The 15,993-nt window shown below is 62.3% G+C and overlaps 1 protein-coding gene across 4 annotated transcripts in view; it reads left to right on the forward strand.

Annotated features, from left to right (window-relative positions):
- The window catches only part of RGS3 (regulator of G protein signaling 3), an 87,552-nt gene extending 72,916 nt beyond the window's left edge, over nt 1-14,636 (forward strand). For 3 of the 4 annotated variants that reach the window (XM_054220793.1, XM_054220794.1, XM_054220796.1), the window contains 6 exons: nt 3,364-4,005; nt 7,762-7,835; nt 11,466-11,567; nt 12,316-12,377; nt 13,058-13,224; nt 13,315-14,636. In XM_054220793.1, the coding sequence (XP_054076768.1) occupies nt 3,364-4,005; nt 7,762-7,835; nt 11,466-11,567; nt 12,316-12,377; nt 13,058-13,224; nt 13,315-13,500 (1,233 nt within the window). In that variant the 3' untranslated portion in view covers nt 13,501-14,636. The other variant, XM_054220797.1, reaches the window with a different exon arrangement.
- The last annotated feature ends 1,357 nt before the right edge of the window (nt 14,637-15,993 follow it).

Here is a 15,993-nt window from a genome sequence, read left to right on the forward strand (position 1 = left end):
CCTTGGTCGCTTCATCTGAGATAGAAACCGGAACAGTGAAGTGTGTGGTCCTCCAGGGAGGATGTAGTAAAGCCCCTGGGCCTTCCCGGCTCAGGACAGGGAAACCCAGATGTTGAGAATGGGGAGGGACTCTTTGATGGGGCGTGTAATGATAGGATGAGGGGGAATGGTTTCAAACTGGAGGAGGGGAGATTTAGTTGGGATCTCAGGAAGAAATTCTTTGCTGTGAGGGCGGTGAGCCCCTGGCCCAGGTTGCCCAGAGAAGCTGTGGCTGCCCCATCCCTGGAGGGGTTCAAGGCCAGGTTGGACGGGGCTCGGAGCAACCTGGGCTGGTGGGAGGTGTCCCTGCCCAGGGCAGGGGGTGGAACTAGATGATCTTTAAGGTCGCTTCCAACCCGAACCATTCTGTGGTTCTATAAGACCAACATGTTGGGGATGGGGAGGGCCAGATGTTGAGGATGGGAAGATGCAGACACTGAGAACAGGGAAACCCGCATATTGAGGATAGGGACACTCAGATGTTGAGGGCAAGGAGACACGGATGTTGGGGATCCAGATGATGTCTGCTGGCTCCTGAGCTGCTGCTGCCGGCCAAGGGAGAGGGACCCATGCTGCAGCGAGAGCATGGGGTGTTTTGGGTGAGGCCTTGAGGTGGAAGGACAGATGTCCCCTTTGCCACCCTGTTCAGACAGCATCGGCACTGCCTCCATCTGCTGCCTCCTCCAGCAGCCCCTTGGCCGCGGTGATGGCGAGAAGGAACCTGGTTGCATCCCTGTCCTTGCCGCCCCAAATCAGCTTTGCGTAGCGCGGTGGCCCTTGGCTTCATGCTGATGAGGTCCCTGGTGCCTCCAGCCACCATCAGCCTTGTTGGCTGGCCATGATGGCGTTACTGCCGCTCTCCTTCCCCGTCTTCCCCCCCAGCCACCAGGTGATGTTTAGCAGAGCTCAGCCATGGCGCTTTCTGCGAGGACAGGATTTCACAGCCCCGGTGATGCTTTCAACCCGAGATAGAAACCTCGCTCGGCGGCGAGGCTTCTGCTCACATCCTCCGTGCCACTGAAAAGCAGCAGAGTCTCTGATTGAATTAGTGCAGGGATTTAATTTAATCCCCAAATGTCTCTCATTTTAAAGGAGCCTGTTCATTTCCTTCTAGGGCCTTATCTGATGCGGGCAACCAGCAATATTAAGCAGAAGGACGGGACAGATAGGGAGGGGGAGGGCTTTGCAGGGAGTGAATTGAGGGCCGCATGGGTTTTTCCTCTAATTATTTCATGAAATAATGATGACAGTGATTGCAATACAAATAAGACATAAACAGCATCATTAAAACACACACTTGTGCAAATAGCATCCTTGCACGGCAAGTCTGGAAACATTCTCTTTTTACAAGAAATTACCACGGGGGGAGTGAAACAGCCCCAAGGATGGGGTAAACTGAGCATTTGCTTTGTGCCTCCCACCGAACCCGGCTGTTTTGGGAATGGGGCAGACGGCGCAGACGGGGCTGCTGAGGACATGATGGTCTCCGGATTTTAGTCTTCAGACTCACTGGGGCAGTTCAGGTGATGCTGAATCACTGCCTGCGGCGAGTCCGGCTGCAGGGGGACGGCGCGGGTCTTCTCCACACTCATGGGTGTAAAGGGGGCTCTTTTGGCCTGATAAAAAAGGACGAGGCACAGGCGGACGTGGGTGAGCTCCTCTGCCGGCTGCCCAGGAGGCAGCAGAACCCAAGGATCTATTTGGGAATCTGGCCCGTGTTTTGGACCCGTTGGCTCGGGCGGGCGCTGCCGGGTGCCACAGGGTCTCTGTTCCGTCCCTGCTGTGCAGAGCCGATGGTGCCGAAGCCGGGGCTTAAACACCTCCAGCGTGTTCCCTGGGGATGACAGCGGGTTTCGCAGCCCGACGTCTGCACGCAGCTCCCTGGAGATACCCAGTGGCGGGTTGTAATCCACGTGCGCCGGCTCTGCGGGGCGGGGAGGTGTTTGGCAGCAGGTTGGCTGTCCCAGGGATGGCTTGCGGGGACGAGCTGGGACCACCGCGGGGATACAGCCTCCGTCTGCCCCGTGGGTGCTTCTTCCCAATGGGCTGTGAGGCTGCACGGGCTGAGTCCTGGGGCCGCTGCTGTTTTTGAAGCTGAAGTCAACCTAATTTATACAGGGGTAGTGGCTTTGTTAACTCCAGCTTTCTGGTTGTGCTTGTGAAAGTGCTTGGATCTTAACTGGGGATACAGTGATGTTTTTTCGGGGTGACTCGTTCCCTGGGGCTGGTCCTGTGTAATAACCCCTGCCTGGCCCTACGGGGTCTGCTGCGTAGGTGGGAATCCCTTCCCAGAGGGAGCATTTTTCTCTGCTTTGGTCTTTCTCCCCCGCTGAGCTGGTTTTGCCCCTTTGGCTCAGACGGGCTCTGTGCAACGGGAAAAAAACATGGAAGAGAGGACCCAGCTCTGGCAGGAGGGGGCTCACCGCAGGCTTCCCCTGCTCATGGAAAAAACCTTGGAGGCTTTTTTCCCTTTTTTTTTTTTTTCTTTTTTTTTTTTTTATCTTGGGCTACTCCTGGCTTTTCCCTTTGAAAGGCCTTTCCCAGCTGCAGAGGAAAACTGGCAAAAACCAGCACCGCCGGAGGCTTAAAAAACTGAAAGGGGCTGGTTGTGGTTTGGCAGGGCCACGTCTGCGCAGGGCACGGCGGGGCGGCCGTGGGGAGCCCCACAGCCCGGGGCACCCCGTCAGGGAGGCTGAGCCGGGCCGGGCTTGAGCAATCCGCAGATGAGCAGAGCCCGGCGCTTCCCTTCTGCAGTTAATACGGTGCAGGAGGGGCCGGAGGTGCCGGATGAGAGTTGCTGGTTTTCTCTGCAGACCTCAGGGAAGATCTCTGCAGGGCCGAGCCCCCCCCCAGCAGCTCCCAGGGGGACGGGGGAGCCGTCGGGGTAAGGATGATGTTACCAGCTCTGCCTCTGCGGCCGGAGCTGAGCCTGTCTGTGCCCGCCGTGCTGCCGGGCCGAGCCACCCGCCCCAGAGCCACTGGTTTCCTCCAAACCCACCGGTGCTGCCGGGTGCTGGAGCTGGGAGCTGGGTGGCCCCATCCCACTGCTGCCCTGTAGCCACTGGCTCGCTGCTGGTGGGGGAACCTGTTGGTCTAGGGATCAGGACCGGGACTGGGTGCTGTGGGAGCGATGGGTGACCTGCCATCACCTGGGGATGTGGGGACAATGCTGTCCCACCTCACCGGAGCACTGTTAGGGTTGTACAAACTGGTGCCAGCCTTGTGGTTGGGGTGTTAGGAGCGGAAAGGCTCCTCAGGAGGGCAGTCAGCAAGAGATTTGGGGTACTTCTGCCTTCATCCTTCTTTATCTTCTCTTCTGGGCAGATGCTGGAGACGGGCGCGGAGAAGCCGGGGCAGATGCACTCGGAGGACAGGAAGGCAGCGGCAGGTGATGCTCCTCCAGCTGCAGAGGCACCAGCTCCCGCTGAGTCCCGGGAAGCTCTGGGAGCCACCCAGGCTCCTCTCCTGGTGGAAAAGCAGCCGGTGGCCACAGAGAAAGGAGAGGAGCAGACCAGCTCCCTGCCAGCCTTCATCATCCCTGAGTTGCGGCTTGACAGCACCTTCAGCCAGAGCGCGGTGGGCATGGCGGGCAGCGCCACGGACGGCGAGGACGAGGAGGAGGATGAGGAGGAAGAAGATGAGGATGAGGAGGAGGAGGACAGCGATGAGCACTACTTGGAGAGGAACGAGGCGAAGCGCAGCAGCATGATCGAGACGTCGGGCTGTCAGCCCGTCTACACGCTGAGCGTGCAGAGCTCCCTGCGGCGCCGGACCCACAGCGAGGGCAGCCTGCTGCAGGAGGCCAAGAGCCACTGCTTCACCTCCGACACCACCCTCAACTGCTCGGACAGCCAGGGCACCAAGGGCCACTGGGCCCTGCCCTCCCCCAGGACCCTCAAGAAAGAGCTCGCCAAAAACGGCGGCTCCATCCACCAGCTCACCCTGCTGTTTTCGGGGCACAGGAAGGTACGTGAGCCGGCGCTGGCTCCGCGGGGTGGACGGCTCCTGCTTGGCTGTGGCAATGGGGCAGCTCCTGGGGTGGAGGTGTCCTGGCATGTCACCCTTCTTGCCATGGCAAAGCTGGCACCTGAGGGGCCAGGAAGGTCCCTGCCGCTGGCAGTCAGCTCTGGGAGATGCTTAGCACCCAGGTGATGTCACCCAGAGCCAGTGTGCTGCTGATGTCGGTGGGCATGTCCCACCAATGTGTCCAGATCCTACAGGATCCCGTGTCCTGGAGAGCCGCTGCCTGCTGAGACCGGTGAAGGGAGAGGTGCACTGGGGTGTCTGCACTTGCAGAGCTGCTCGCAGCGGTGGGGACTGGCAAAAGCCAGGCTCCAGAGAGCCTCCGCAGACAAAGAGTCCCTGGTGTGCTCAGGGGTGCCAGGAGCAGTGTGGCGTTTTGCCCCGGCCAGCCTCTTGCAGGGCTTTGAATGTTGCGGAGGTCCCGTCTCAGAGAAAGGTTGAGGTCAGCAGCGATTTCTCACCCTGCCGTGCGGGAAGGAGGAGCAGCGCCAGGCGTGCGGCAGGAGCCCTGCACCGGGCTGGGTCGTGCAAGCAGGTGGAGGGAGGTCATCCTCCCCCTCTGCTCTGCCCTGGGGAGGCTGCATAGGAGTGCTGTGTCCAGCTCTGGGCTCCCTGGTTCAAGAAGGACATGGGGAACTGCTGGAGAGGGGATAGCAAAGGGCTACCAAGATGCTGAGGGGATGGAACACCTCTCTGATGAAGAAAGGCTGAGGGATTTGGGTCTCTTCAGTCTGGAAAAAAGACGACTGAGGGGGGATCTTATCAACGCTGATAAATACTGAAAGGGGGGGTGTCAGGAGGATGGGGCCAGGCTCTTCTCAGTGGTGCCCGGGGACAGGACAAGGGGTAACGGGCACAAACTTGAGCATGGGAAGTTCCATCTCAACATGAGGAGGAACTTCTTTGCTGTGAGGGTGGCAGAGCCCTGGCACAGGCTGCCCAGAGAGGTGGGGGAGTCTCCGTCTCTGGAGACATTCCAACCCCGCCTGGACGCGTTCCTGTGCCACCTGCTCTGGGTGACCCTGCTCTGGCCGGGGGTGGGACTGGGTGATCTCCAGAGGGCCCTGCCAACCCCGGCCAGTCTGGGATTCTGTGCTCCCAGGGCGACTACCTGGGGGGCTCCCCGTGTACCTCCCTGGAGCAGGGCTTACCTTGGCTGTACTTTTGCCTAACAAATATTTACAGGAAGCCATGTGCCATTGCAGAGATTGTGTGTGAGAAGTGCTGCTTGCCCCGTTGTCCATCCCTGGGTGCAGCCTGGGTGGGTGCTGAGCGCGGCCACCTGCCTTCCTGCTGCACTGGCCCCGCGCCCTGCTCTGCCTGACCACGCTGCATCTCTGGCAGCGGCTGTGGGCACTGCTCTGCCCAGGCTGCATTCTTGGCTCAGGACCACCTTGCATTGCTCAGGGTCATGTTGCACAGCTCAGGACCACCTTACATGGCTCAGGACCACGTCGTGCTGCTCGCGAGCATCTTGCAGAGCGCAGGACCACATTGCATGCTGCTCCAGGGCGGCTGGCGCCTGGGCAGGAGAGGCTGGTACAGAGCCCTGCACACCAGCAAACAGGGCAGCAGGATGGGGTTAAATCCATGCTGGGGTTAACCCTCTCCCTGCCAGGCTCACGCTGCTTGAAAAGCCACCTCTGGTGCTGTTTCCTGGAGCACCTTGTGGGCTCAGAGTCCCAGGTTGGCTGGTGAGAGCTCTTATGAGTCTGACAGACCAGTCAGATGGGGAGCCCAGACTCTCTGGGAGGCTGATGCCAGCAATTGTGGGCTGGGGGGTTCAGACCTCCTCCCAGATCCTATCAAGAAGGGACACCTTTGTGGTAGGGACGTGCAGATGCGAGGGAGGGAGGTGGTGGCGGTGTCAGGGTGGTGAGCGTCCAGTCGTTGGGGCTGGCGGTGAGGAGTCGTGCTGGCAGGAGGTTTCACAGTGCCGCTGTGCGTGCAGGCTGGGAGCGCGCAGCTCTGCGGCCGGAGGCTGCTGCGGCGCTGGGATGGGGCAGGCTGCACGCTCGCTGCCGGGGCAGGGAACCGGGGAACGTACCCCACTCCTGCCCCGGAGAGCCCCCAGCTGCGCTTTCTGGGCGGATGTTTTTCAGCGGGGACAAACTGAGCTCCTCCTGGGTTACTCTGCTCAGCTGCGATGTTTTGCTGGAGCAGGGAGCGGGGCAGTGCCGGCGGCGAGGGCAGCGTGGCTGCTGGACCTCCTGGTGGTCCCAGCCCTCCCGCAGCTCCTCCGGCTCTGTCTGGCCGGTGCCTCAGTCCCCTGCCCACCTGCCCTCCTGAGGGACTTTGGTCAGGCTGTGCCTTTTGGCTAGTTCAACGAAGGTTTCTGGAGCAGGGCACTAACGGACAATTCCCATATGGATCCCCTCCGGCAGCAGCACCAAGCACCGGTGATCCTTGCACCCGCTGGCCTCAGTGGCAGGTCCACAGCATCCCTCAAGGTGCTGTTTTTCTTTCCCCCCAGGGAGCATTGCAGAGGGGCTCATTTTCTTGGCCCTTTTAACACCGTCGTGCCCAGCATGCCTCCCTGCTCCCCTCCTTCCCGCCGTCGGGGCTGGGAGGTCGTTGTTTTAGGAGCGTATTGTGACCGGGAGCACTGGGACTTCTCGGGCGAGCACTGCTGCTGCCTTTTGTCCCCGAGTGCCGCGGAGCCTCTCCGGACAATGGCAGGAAGCGTGCTCCGGCTGCGTGTCGCCCCGGCCAGCCCGCCTGCCGGGGCCCTATCTGGTTGGGGAAGGTGCTTTGCAAGGGCTGCATTGTTTGGGGCCGATAAACTCCGGAAACCCGAGTGCAGAATGGAAGGAAGTGTCAAAAGCCTCGAGCCTGGGGCTGTGCAGCGGGTTCCCACGGCACGGCCGTGGGGCGGCCATCCTGGAAAGCGCCCTGCAGCCCCCGGCAGCGCGGGGCTGAGCTTGGTGCGGGGTCGCGCTGGCTGCGGGGCTGCCTGTGAGCATCTTCCCATCTCATTCAGGACTGGATAAGCCCCCGAGCTATGGTGGTCCCTGGGGTCCCCACGCCTGGCCCCAGGCTTCATGGCTCGGAGGCTGCGGTGGCGCTGCCCTGAGCTCGCCGTGCATCGGAGGTCCCCAGGCTGTCCCAGGGCAGTGGTTGGAGGGTGGAGCCCTCTGGGTGCTCCTCGGGCTTGAAAGCTGCCATGATATGATTCTATGGCTGAAATGCTGTGATTTATCCTGCCTGGGGACTGCTGGGGGACCCCTGATTGATTGATTTTGGGTGCCCAGTCTGCTTCTAGGGGGCCAAGGTGCTCAGCAGGCTGGGGAGGGGTCCCCGTGCCCACTCAAGACAGCAGGAATAGGCTCATCAGGAATGGGGATGTGGGTGTTCTCCTTGGAGGAGGTACCATTGTCAGCATCTCGAACCTGGAGGGCTACCTGGGCCACCAGCCGTGGTGTGTCCTCAGATGCTCCAGGAGCACCAGGAGCACCAGGTGCACAGGACGGGCAGGGGGAGGCAGGTTCCCGTGCTGGAGCCGAGGGAAGCTTGTCCCATTGCATTGCGGCAGCCAGCCGGGGCTGTGGGGAAGGAGCCCTGGGGGTGCCGTGGCTCTGGGCTCCGTGGGTGGCGGGGACCACAGGGGATGCTGGCAATGCTGGTTGGTGACACTTGGAGTGTCACTGGGGGCGTGCACTGGCATGATGATACAGATGCTGTTTCTCTTCCCCCCCCCAGCTGAGCGGAGCTGACCCCGAATGCAGCTGTGACGAAGGGGACGAGACCTCCCGCAAGAAACGGAGCAGGAACCTGTAAGTGTCGCATTGTGGTGGCATCGGAGTACACCAGGGCTGTTTGCCATGGTCAGACACCTCGGCCAAGCCCCGCTGGTCCAGGCAGCCCTCAGGGTCCCCCTGTCTTGTTCCCCTAAGCTTTTCCAGGAAGAAAGTAGCAAAGACACACTGAACTAAGGTCTCACGTCGCACAGGGAGTCGTGATTTTCAGGGAGGAGGGTGGGAGGTGCTCTGGGAGCATCGCACAGCCCAGCTGGGAGCAGCCCCCCAGTTGCCTTGCATGGAGAGATGGGGCGAAGGAGCCGGCTCCTGCTGGTGGCACCGGGAAAGCAGCTTCCAGTGGTGCCGGGTTCAGGGAGAGGACATGGAAGCGGTGAAACATGAGCTGGGGGCCTCCTTTCCACTGGCCCCATGCCGGGAGGAGGAATGGGGAGGTTTCCCACCGCCGGACAGGCTTCAGCCCCTGCGGCACATTGCGGCGCGCGGGCAGCCTGGCGGGAGCATCGAGCCAGGGACGCCCGCAGCCCCTCCGCCTCTCCCGGTAAGGCTTTGGGGATGCCACAACGTGGGTGCGGGCAAGGACGAGGTCGCCCTGGCCTTTGCTTCCCAGGCGCGCAGCTGCAGCTGGGTGGGGGCAAACGCGGCGGCGGGGCCGAGCCAGGGTGTTTTGCAATGAACTGCCCCCACATATCTCAAGGCAGGATCCGGCCGGGCGTCACAGCCGCAGGGATGCCCAGGATGCTGGATCTTTTCCCCACTCCACGTGGCTCGGGGCAGGTGGAGAAGTGGCACGTGGTGGGAGTGTGGCTTCGCCGCGTGTGCCGCCTGCCAGCGAGCGGCACTGTCGGCCCGCACGCTTCCCAGCCGCAGCTGCCTATTTTTAGCTCTTTTTTATTATTTCCCCCCCCCCCTTCCTCCCCAACACTTGAAATTAAAATGAATCCCTCGCAGCCTGCAGCAGGGACGTCCCCCATCCGCGTGTCCCTGCTGCGGCGCAGAGCCGGGGGAATTGGGCTGGCGGGGGGGGGAATCAGTCACCCCCGGCTTAGCGGGGTCAGGGGCGGTTGCGGAGGGGGTTTTCTCCTTACCTTGAGACGGCAGCGGATGCACTGGGGAGCGTCTCGGCATCGCACCGGCCGGCTATTGGCTGCGCAGCCCGGTTGCCAGCCGTCCGCGGAGAGTATTTATGGTGCAAGTGGCTGGGGTTTGGCACTCGCCTTCCCCCCCCCCCCGGCACCAGCACACTCTGCCGGCCCGCGCAGCTCGCCGGCACTCCCCGATGTACCACGCCATGGTGGACTTTTCTGAAAAATACCTGGAAAGGTAGGACTCGAGCTTCCTGCGGGGAAAGGTGATGCGCTTTGCAGGGGGTGGTTTGGAAGCGGTGCAGGGCGGTGGGACTGGATGTCCTTGCAGCCGTGCCGTGAGGTGCAGATCACTTCATAAGGGTGACTCCAGTCAGAAACTAGCACTTTCTTATGAAACGTTATTTTTACTGTGGCATTTTATACTGCGGATTGGCCACAGCTGGGGGCTGTGCGTGCCTGCGGCTGCCGCAGCCTGGTTTCGTGCCACTTGCTATTTATTTACAAGCGTGTGCAGGAGAAGCAGCGGATTTTAAGTTGAGGCGCTTCCTTAGGTGGTGCTTTGCTGATGTATTCCAGCCGGCAAATCTGCCCACGAGCCGCGGTCACCTGCGAGCCCCTGAGCTGGGTGTGCGGGTCGTGCGGGCGGAGGCAGCTCACGCGTGCGGGAGACACACACAAGGGCTTTTTAGAGCTCTGAAAGCCCCGCCGAGCCGCGGCGGCTCTCTTGCTAAACTGGGAACACTGCTAAAATTGTTGCCGGGGGCTGTGTGGGACGGCCCGTCCCGTGTGGTGGCTGGTCCTCGGCCGCCGGCGTCGCCGGCAGGAGGGTGATGGGAGGCAGATGGTGTTTGGAGTGTGAGGCTCCGTGTTTGGATCCGCTTTTCCCACGTTAGCGCCGAGCCGGTGGCTGGCAGCTGGCGGCAGCGGGACGCGTGTCCTGCTGGGACCACAGCCCAGATGATGCGAAGGCAGCGAAACCGTCCGTGCCCCGTACGAGGGTGCAGACGGCAGGTGACCGGGGGGGGGTGATTGCCTTCTAAAATCCTTCCCTGGCTCAGGGTGCTCAGCACCTTGCAGGACCGAGCCCTGGGGTTGCAGCCAATGTTTTTTCCCTGTGGATGGCTGTATTTCACCCTCCTGGGACTGGAGAGAGCTGTGGGTCCAGATGGCATCGCTCGGGGCGGGGGTACACCCTTGCCTTGAATCCCTCCTCTGCCCCTCGTGTCCCCAGCCCCGGGCATGGCTTGGCCAGGCAGAGGTGGCTCCTCTGAGCATCCTCGCCCTGGCCCACCGATGTGGGGCCCGCGGGATGCTGCAGGGGGTGGCCTGGCCATGCCACCCCGCGTCCCACCCACCCTGGTGGCACCTCCAGCTTCGGTGCAGGGTGAGCATCCCATGCCACCCTGCGCGTCCCCCGCACCCCTTGGTGCTGCGGTGTCGTGCAGGGGCTGTGCCACGAGGGGACAGCATTGTCCACGCCTGTCCTCCCCCGCCACCGCTTCCACCGCCCGCTCCCTGCCTTGGCCCCCCCTCCCAGGCTGGGGCTGGGCTGGGGGGGTCCCACCGCCACCTTCCCCATGGCACTTGCCAAAAATCTTTGTCCCGCTTTGTCCTGGTGGCGGTCCCCTGGGTGAACCGGGAGCCCTGTGTCGGGGGGGGACAAGTCAGTCTGTCTCTGCAGGGACGACGGTGCAGCGGGGGCCTGCGCAGGGTGACACCGCGGGGGTGTCTGTGCCCCAGCACCCCTCGGTGCCACGCGCTGCCAGTCCCAACCACCCCCTTACGGAGATGTCCCCACGGCCGTGCCCGTCCCCGGCTGGCACCGGAGAGGCGTGAGCACCAGCGTGTCACGCGTGGGCTCCCGGCCCTGTCGCCGCGGGGGGGTCACGGTGAAGCGCTGCCGTCCCCGCTCTGCTCCTAACCCCGCTCAGCCCCGCAGCCGGCCCCGCTGCCTTCCCCGGGATGCCTGCGCTCTATAAATAGCCCTCGTAAATCCCCGCCGCGATTTATTTTCCCCGCCCGCCGTGATTATTTTCCCCGCCGTCTCTTGAAAGGCCCCACTATCCGCCCTGGGCGCTGATTTTTCCACCTTCCCTCGAGTTTCCCCAGCAACGGCGGAGCCGTCCCAAATAGCAGCGGGGCTGACACAGCCCTTACTCACTCACGCCTCGTTCACCCCACGCTGGATTTAAAGCTTCTCCAGGCTGAACCCTCCCACTTCCGCGCTGGCCACACCGGGCGGGAGCTCGGCTCCGAGCTGGCGTCAGAGCGCCCGAGCCTCTGGCCGCGCCGGTCGCGCCGGCAGCCGCTTCACGGGCTCTTCCCGGCCGCCATGCCCTTTTTCCGTGACCTTTCCAAGCCCCAGCCGCTGGAGTTTCACGCGGAGATGCTGCTGGGCGTGCAGAGACCCCACAACGGCAGCCTGCAGCGCCGGCACACCATGAAGGAGTAGGTGGCGGGCACTGGGTGACGCGTGGGACGAGGCTGCCGGAGGGTCCCCTGGGTGCTGGGTGTCCCCCCGACCCCTCGCCCGCCTGCTAAAACTTGCTCTTCCTTCCAGAGCCAAGGACATGAAGAACCGGCTGGGGATTTTTCGGCGGCGAAACGAGTCCCCCGGGGCCAACCCCTCCGGCAAGCTGGACAAAGTGCTCAAATCACTCAAGTAGGTGCCGCGAGCTGGTGGCGCGGGGACTGGGGGCTGCGGGGGCTCGGGGACGTGCTGTGGTCGGGCTGAGCATCGCCTCCGGGGAGATGGGGGTCACCCTGTTTGGGGAAGTTGTGGACAAACGCTTTTTTTTATCCAGAGGAGCATTAAAAACATTTGTTGGCTGAAAATCCGTCCCCAGGCGGGTGGGAGGTCTGTACCCGCACGGAGGCAGCTCGGACTGGAAATTTCCCTGACGGCTGCTTTCTCTGGTGCCTGTACGTGAAACTTTAACTGGCCAGAGGATGGTTTGAAAAACCACTTTGCTCTGGAGATGCTCCAGCAGCCGGAGACGAGCCCTCCCTGCTCTTGCGCCCGGTGGCTTATCCGGCTGCTTGAATGGCTGAAATCCCCACTGTCCCGCAGCCTCCTGGGCATTGCCCGGAGCTTTTCCAGTTCTTCCTCAGACACCCCAAGCAGCACGGCTGCCTGCACAGACCTCCTTATATCGCGTTTTCTTCCTGCCAGCCTAAAGGCAGAGGTTTGGCTCCAGCAGAGACCCTGCGGTGCTGCCGGCTGCCGAGCCTGGCTCTGCCCGCAGCCGCTCGGGCGATGCTGGTGCCGCTCTGGGAGCCAGGGCCGGCCCCGCTGGGGCACACGGCGGTGCTTTATCGGCTGGAAATGTTTTGCTTGTGCTGCGTTAGAGCAGACAGCGAATGCGGCTTTCCTGGCTTCGCTTTCCCAACGCGCTGTCCTTCTCCCACAGGCCCACTCCCGAGGAAGCGCTGAAGTGGGGGGACTCCCTGGAGAAGCTGCTGCTGCACAAATGTAAGTGTTCGCCCATCTCTTCCCCCTCTTGTTTGCTGCCGGGGGAATATCCAGACATGTGCGTGGATAAAGCTGGGATTTCCTCTGTTAATTCCTTCGGGTGTTTGGGGGCAGACAAAGAGAAATGAGGCTGCCCCTTGCCTGCGCCCCTCCTGCTCCTGCCTGGCCATGGCGGGGTTTGGAGCCGGGGCCGGGGAGAGCCGGGGCCTGGGACTGCAGCCCCCCCTCCAGCCTAGCGGGGAAAAGGCAGCGATCCCTGTCTGTGCCCGATTCGGAGCTGTGCAGCGGGTCCGTGAAGCAGGAGCTGCTTTAGACCAGTCCCCTTCTCACGTGTCACAGCTGGGGCACCCCACATCGTGGTCATGTCCTACCCCCGGCCCCCATAGGAGCGGCCAGGGGGTCCTCTCCCCGTTGCTGCCCCCGCTGCAAGCCCAGCCTCCCTCCCTCGGCTCTCCATGCAGGCAGCCGGGCTGAGGACTGCGGATTCAGCACATGGATGGCTTGCACTGCCGTGCTTCGGCTGGCAATGCCATCGCTGCCTGCTTTGCCCGAGGGCTCACCAGGGGACAGCGCGGGGAGGTAGTTCAGGTTGCACCTTTGCCAGGTTGCTGGGCTGAGGGTCTCGTGGGGCCGTTCCCCGCCTGCGAGCCGGGAGTAGAGACGTGTCTCTGTCCCCGCAGACGGACTCGCTGCCTTCAGGGCCTTCCTGCGCACCGAGTTCAGCGAGGAGAACCTGGAGTTCTGGCTGGCCTGCGAGGAGTTCAAGAAGATCAAATCCCAGTCCAAGATGGTCTCCAAGGCCAAGAAGATCTTCGCCGAGTACATCGCCATCCAGTCCTGCAAGGAGGTGAGGGCTGGATCCCGTGCTGGTGCGTGGCTCCAGGGCACGGCGGCTGCCGGGGGAGCTGCTCACCAGCGCTGGTCTCTCTGCCCGCAGGTCAACCTGGACTCCTACACGCGGGAGCACACCAAGGAGAACCTGCAGAACATCACCCGCAGCTGCTTCGACCTCGCGCAGAAGAGGATTTACGGGCTCATGGAGAAGGACTCCTACCCCCGCTTCCTCCGCTCTGACTTGTACTTAGACATAATTAACCAGAAGAAAGTCAGCTCCCCACTGTAGACCCAAGGACTCTCTCGGGGCAGGCTGGGAGCTGTGTGTTTACATGAAATCGGGCGGCGGAGGCCTTCCCGGGGGATGGCGGGAGCGTGCCTTCCCGCTGCCGCTCGTGCCCCCCAAGCCATATTCCTGCAGCGGACGGGTGTGGGGCAGCCGAAGGCACTGAGCATGAGGCCGAGGGGACCAACAAGCCAAGCAGTCTGGTACTGCTCCATTGCCCCGTCTCACCATCGCTGGTACGACGCCTTCGGGGTGACTCTGGCATGGATTTTAGCCAGGAGGGAAGCTCCCACGAGACTACTGTGAAGCACGCACCCCAGCTGCGAGTGTTGCTGGGAGGCGACGAGTGACCCCGACTCGACGAGGAGGAGGAGGAAGGAGGACTTTTGTGCAGGGCTCCGGCAAGGGGACAACAGCACCGACGTGAACATCTTCCCCGGATAAAAGACTTCTGAACTGGACCAGCCCCACGATGCTGCTGTGCTTCCCCTGCCGGCTGTGCTTCCCGGCTCCCCCGAAGCAGCCATCTCGCAGGAGCCCGGCGCTTCCTTCGCTCGCGGCGGGTCCCCCTGGGTCCTTCCCCTGCGCCGGGGGTGTGCAAGCCACCCGCCTCCCGCTCCCACCCCTGGTTTATTTATTGACCTCCTATAGCTGGACGCGTTGCTGTGTAATAGGAAATCCTCCTGTCCTTTCCCCTTCTGAAATTACAAGTGCAATATTTGTGTGTGTCGCGGCGGAGTTCTCCGGTGGAGCGGATGCCTTTTTTTTTTTTTTTTTGTTTGTTTGTTTGTTGGTTTTTTGTTTTGTTATTTTTTTTTTTCTGAGTGCGTACAACATTTTCTAAGTTAGCAAGTTTTATCTGACAAAAACGCGTTCCCTGGCAGCGGGCCGCTGGGGGAGCCTGGGTGTATATATATATATATTGTGCCCTGACGACGGAGGGTTTGGTGATGGAGAAAAGCAGCTCTGCGCATCAGACGCTCTCCTTACTCTGGAGACCGGTGTCGTGTTTTGAGAAGCAGGGGCTGTTGCCGAACCTGGCAGAGCTGGACGGACTGCCTGCCTCCAGGCGCCCGGTTTACAGGGCGAAGCATCTCTGCGGCTAGCGAAAATACATTGTCATGGTCATAGGTAAATAAAAGGAGAATATAATTTCTTGTAGCTGCCTTTTCTTCCCGGCGTGTTTCTCAGCGCTGGCGGAGCCGGGCGTCACCGAGGAGCGTGAAATCCTGTTACTGCGTGGCTAAAGATGGCAAAATCTGAACGTTTCGGAGCTGTTTTTTTGAGGGAGCAGCTGGCGGCTGCCCCTGAAGCCGGCCCCGGGCGCTTCGGGAAGTTTTGCCTGAAATGAGACTGTTCCCAGGGGCAGCGTTCACTGTTTAGACGCGGCGGGGCATGAACATCTGGATGTGGAAATGCCCAGAAACAGAAGTGACCTGGCGTGGCTCCGGGTGCCCCTCGGGACGCGCCAAAAGAAGCAACAGAGAGCCCAGCAGGGCTATTTAGGCCCCGGCGGCACAGCGCGGCAGGGCTGCTCCTCCCCGGCAAAGGCAGCGCTTTGACAGCTCAGGCGTGCGATGAAAACGTTTTGGTAAAGGCTGTTTGGGGTACGTTCGGTAGCTGAAATGTCTCGAGCCCGTCACCTGCTCGCGGTCGGGCTCGGAGGGGTCGGAGACGTGCTTACGCTGTGGCGGGGCTGTGCTGTGGGGCGGCACCACACGGAGGTGCCGCCGGTGATGCCCAGGGATGGGGGTGGTGTGGCTGCCCCCCCAGTCCCACCCGGGCCCAGCTTTCCCCGGCAGATATGGCCTTTTCTGGGAAACGGTCTGTGTTTCCCTCCTTAAACACCCAGCAGGTGGGGAAACTGAGGCAGGCGTGAGGGCACCCCGCAGGGGCTGGCTGGAGCGGCAGGCTTGGCGGGACGCCTGCGTGGCTCTCCTGGGATGGTTTGGGCGCCCCGGGGTGGTGGCTCACGGGCTGGTGTCCCAGCTGTGACCTGGTCACCGACACCGGAGCTGCTGGGACCCGGCGGGTGGGCGCAGCCTCCCCGCGAGTGCTGCCACGGCCGCCCCCGCTGCCGCCTCCCGGCCAGACCCTCCTTGTTCCCCCGGCGCTGCTGAGAGCCTTCACCTCCCTCCTTCCCAGCCGGGAGGGTTTCTCTGGCCTCCACACACAAATTCTTGCCCTTTTCCCCCCCCCGCTCTCCATCACCCCGTGCTCTTGACCTCCCCTCACTCTGTCCCAAGCCGTCAGTGTCGGGAGACTGTTATTGCAGGGTCACTTCACTGCCCACCCCCCGACTTCTCGGTGTCCCCGGACTCCCGGGGGGCAGCACGGAGGGGACGCGGCTCGGGGGGCTTTGTGGGGATGGGGCAGCTCGGTACCTGCCGTTACCTTCTCTCTGCTGGGGACAGCGAACCCTCCTGTGGCTGTCGGTGACGCCCAGGAGCACCCACCCCACACCACCACGCCTGGTTTAGAGCCGATGACCCGAAT

This window comes from Rissa tridactyla, chromosome 14 (genome assembly GCF_028500815.1).
Source record: "Rissa tridactyla isolate bRisTri1 chromosome 14, bRisTri1.patW.cur.20221130, whole genome shotgun sequence".
Lineage (NCBI taxonomy): Eukaryota > Metazoa > Chordata > Aves > Charadriiformes > Laridae > Rissa > Rissa tridactyla.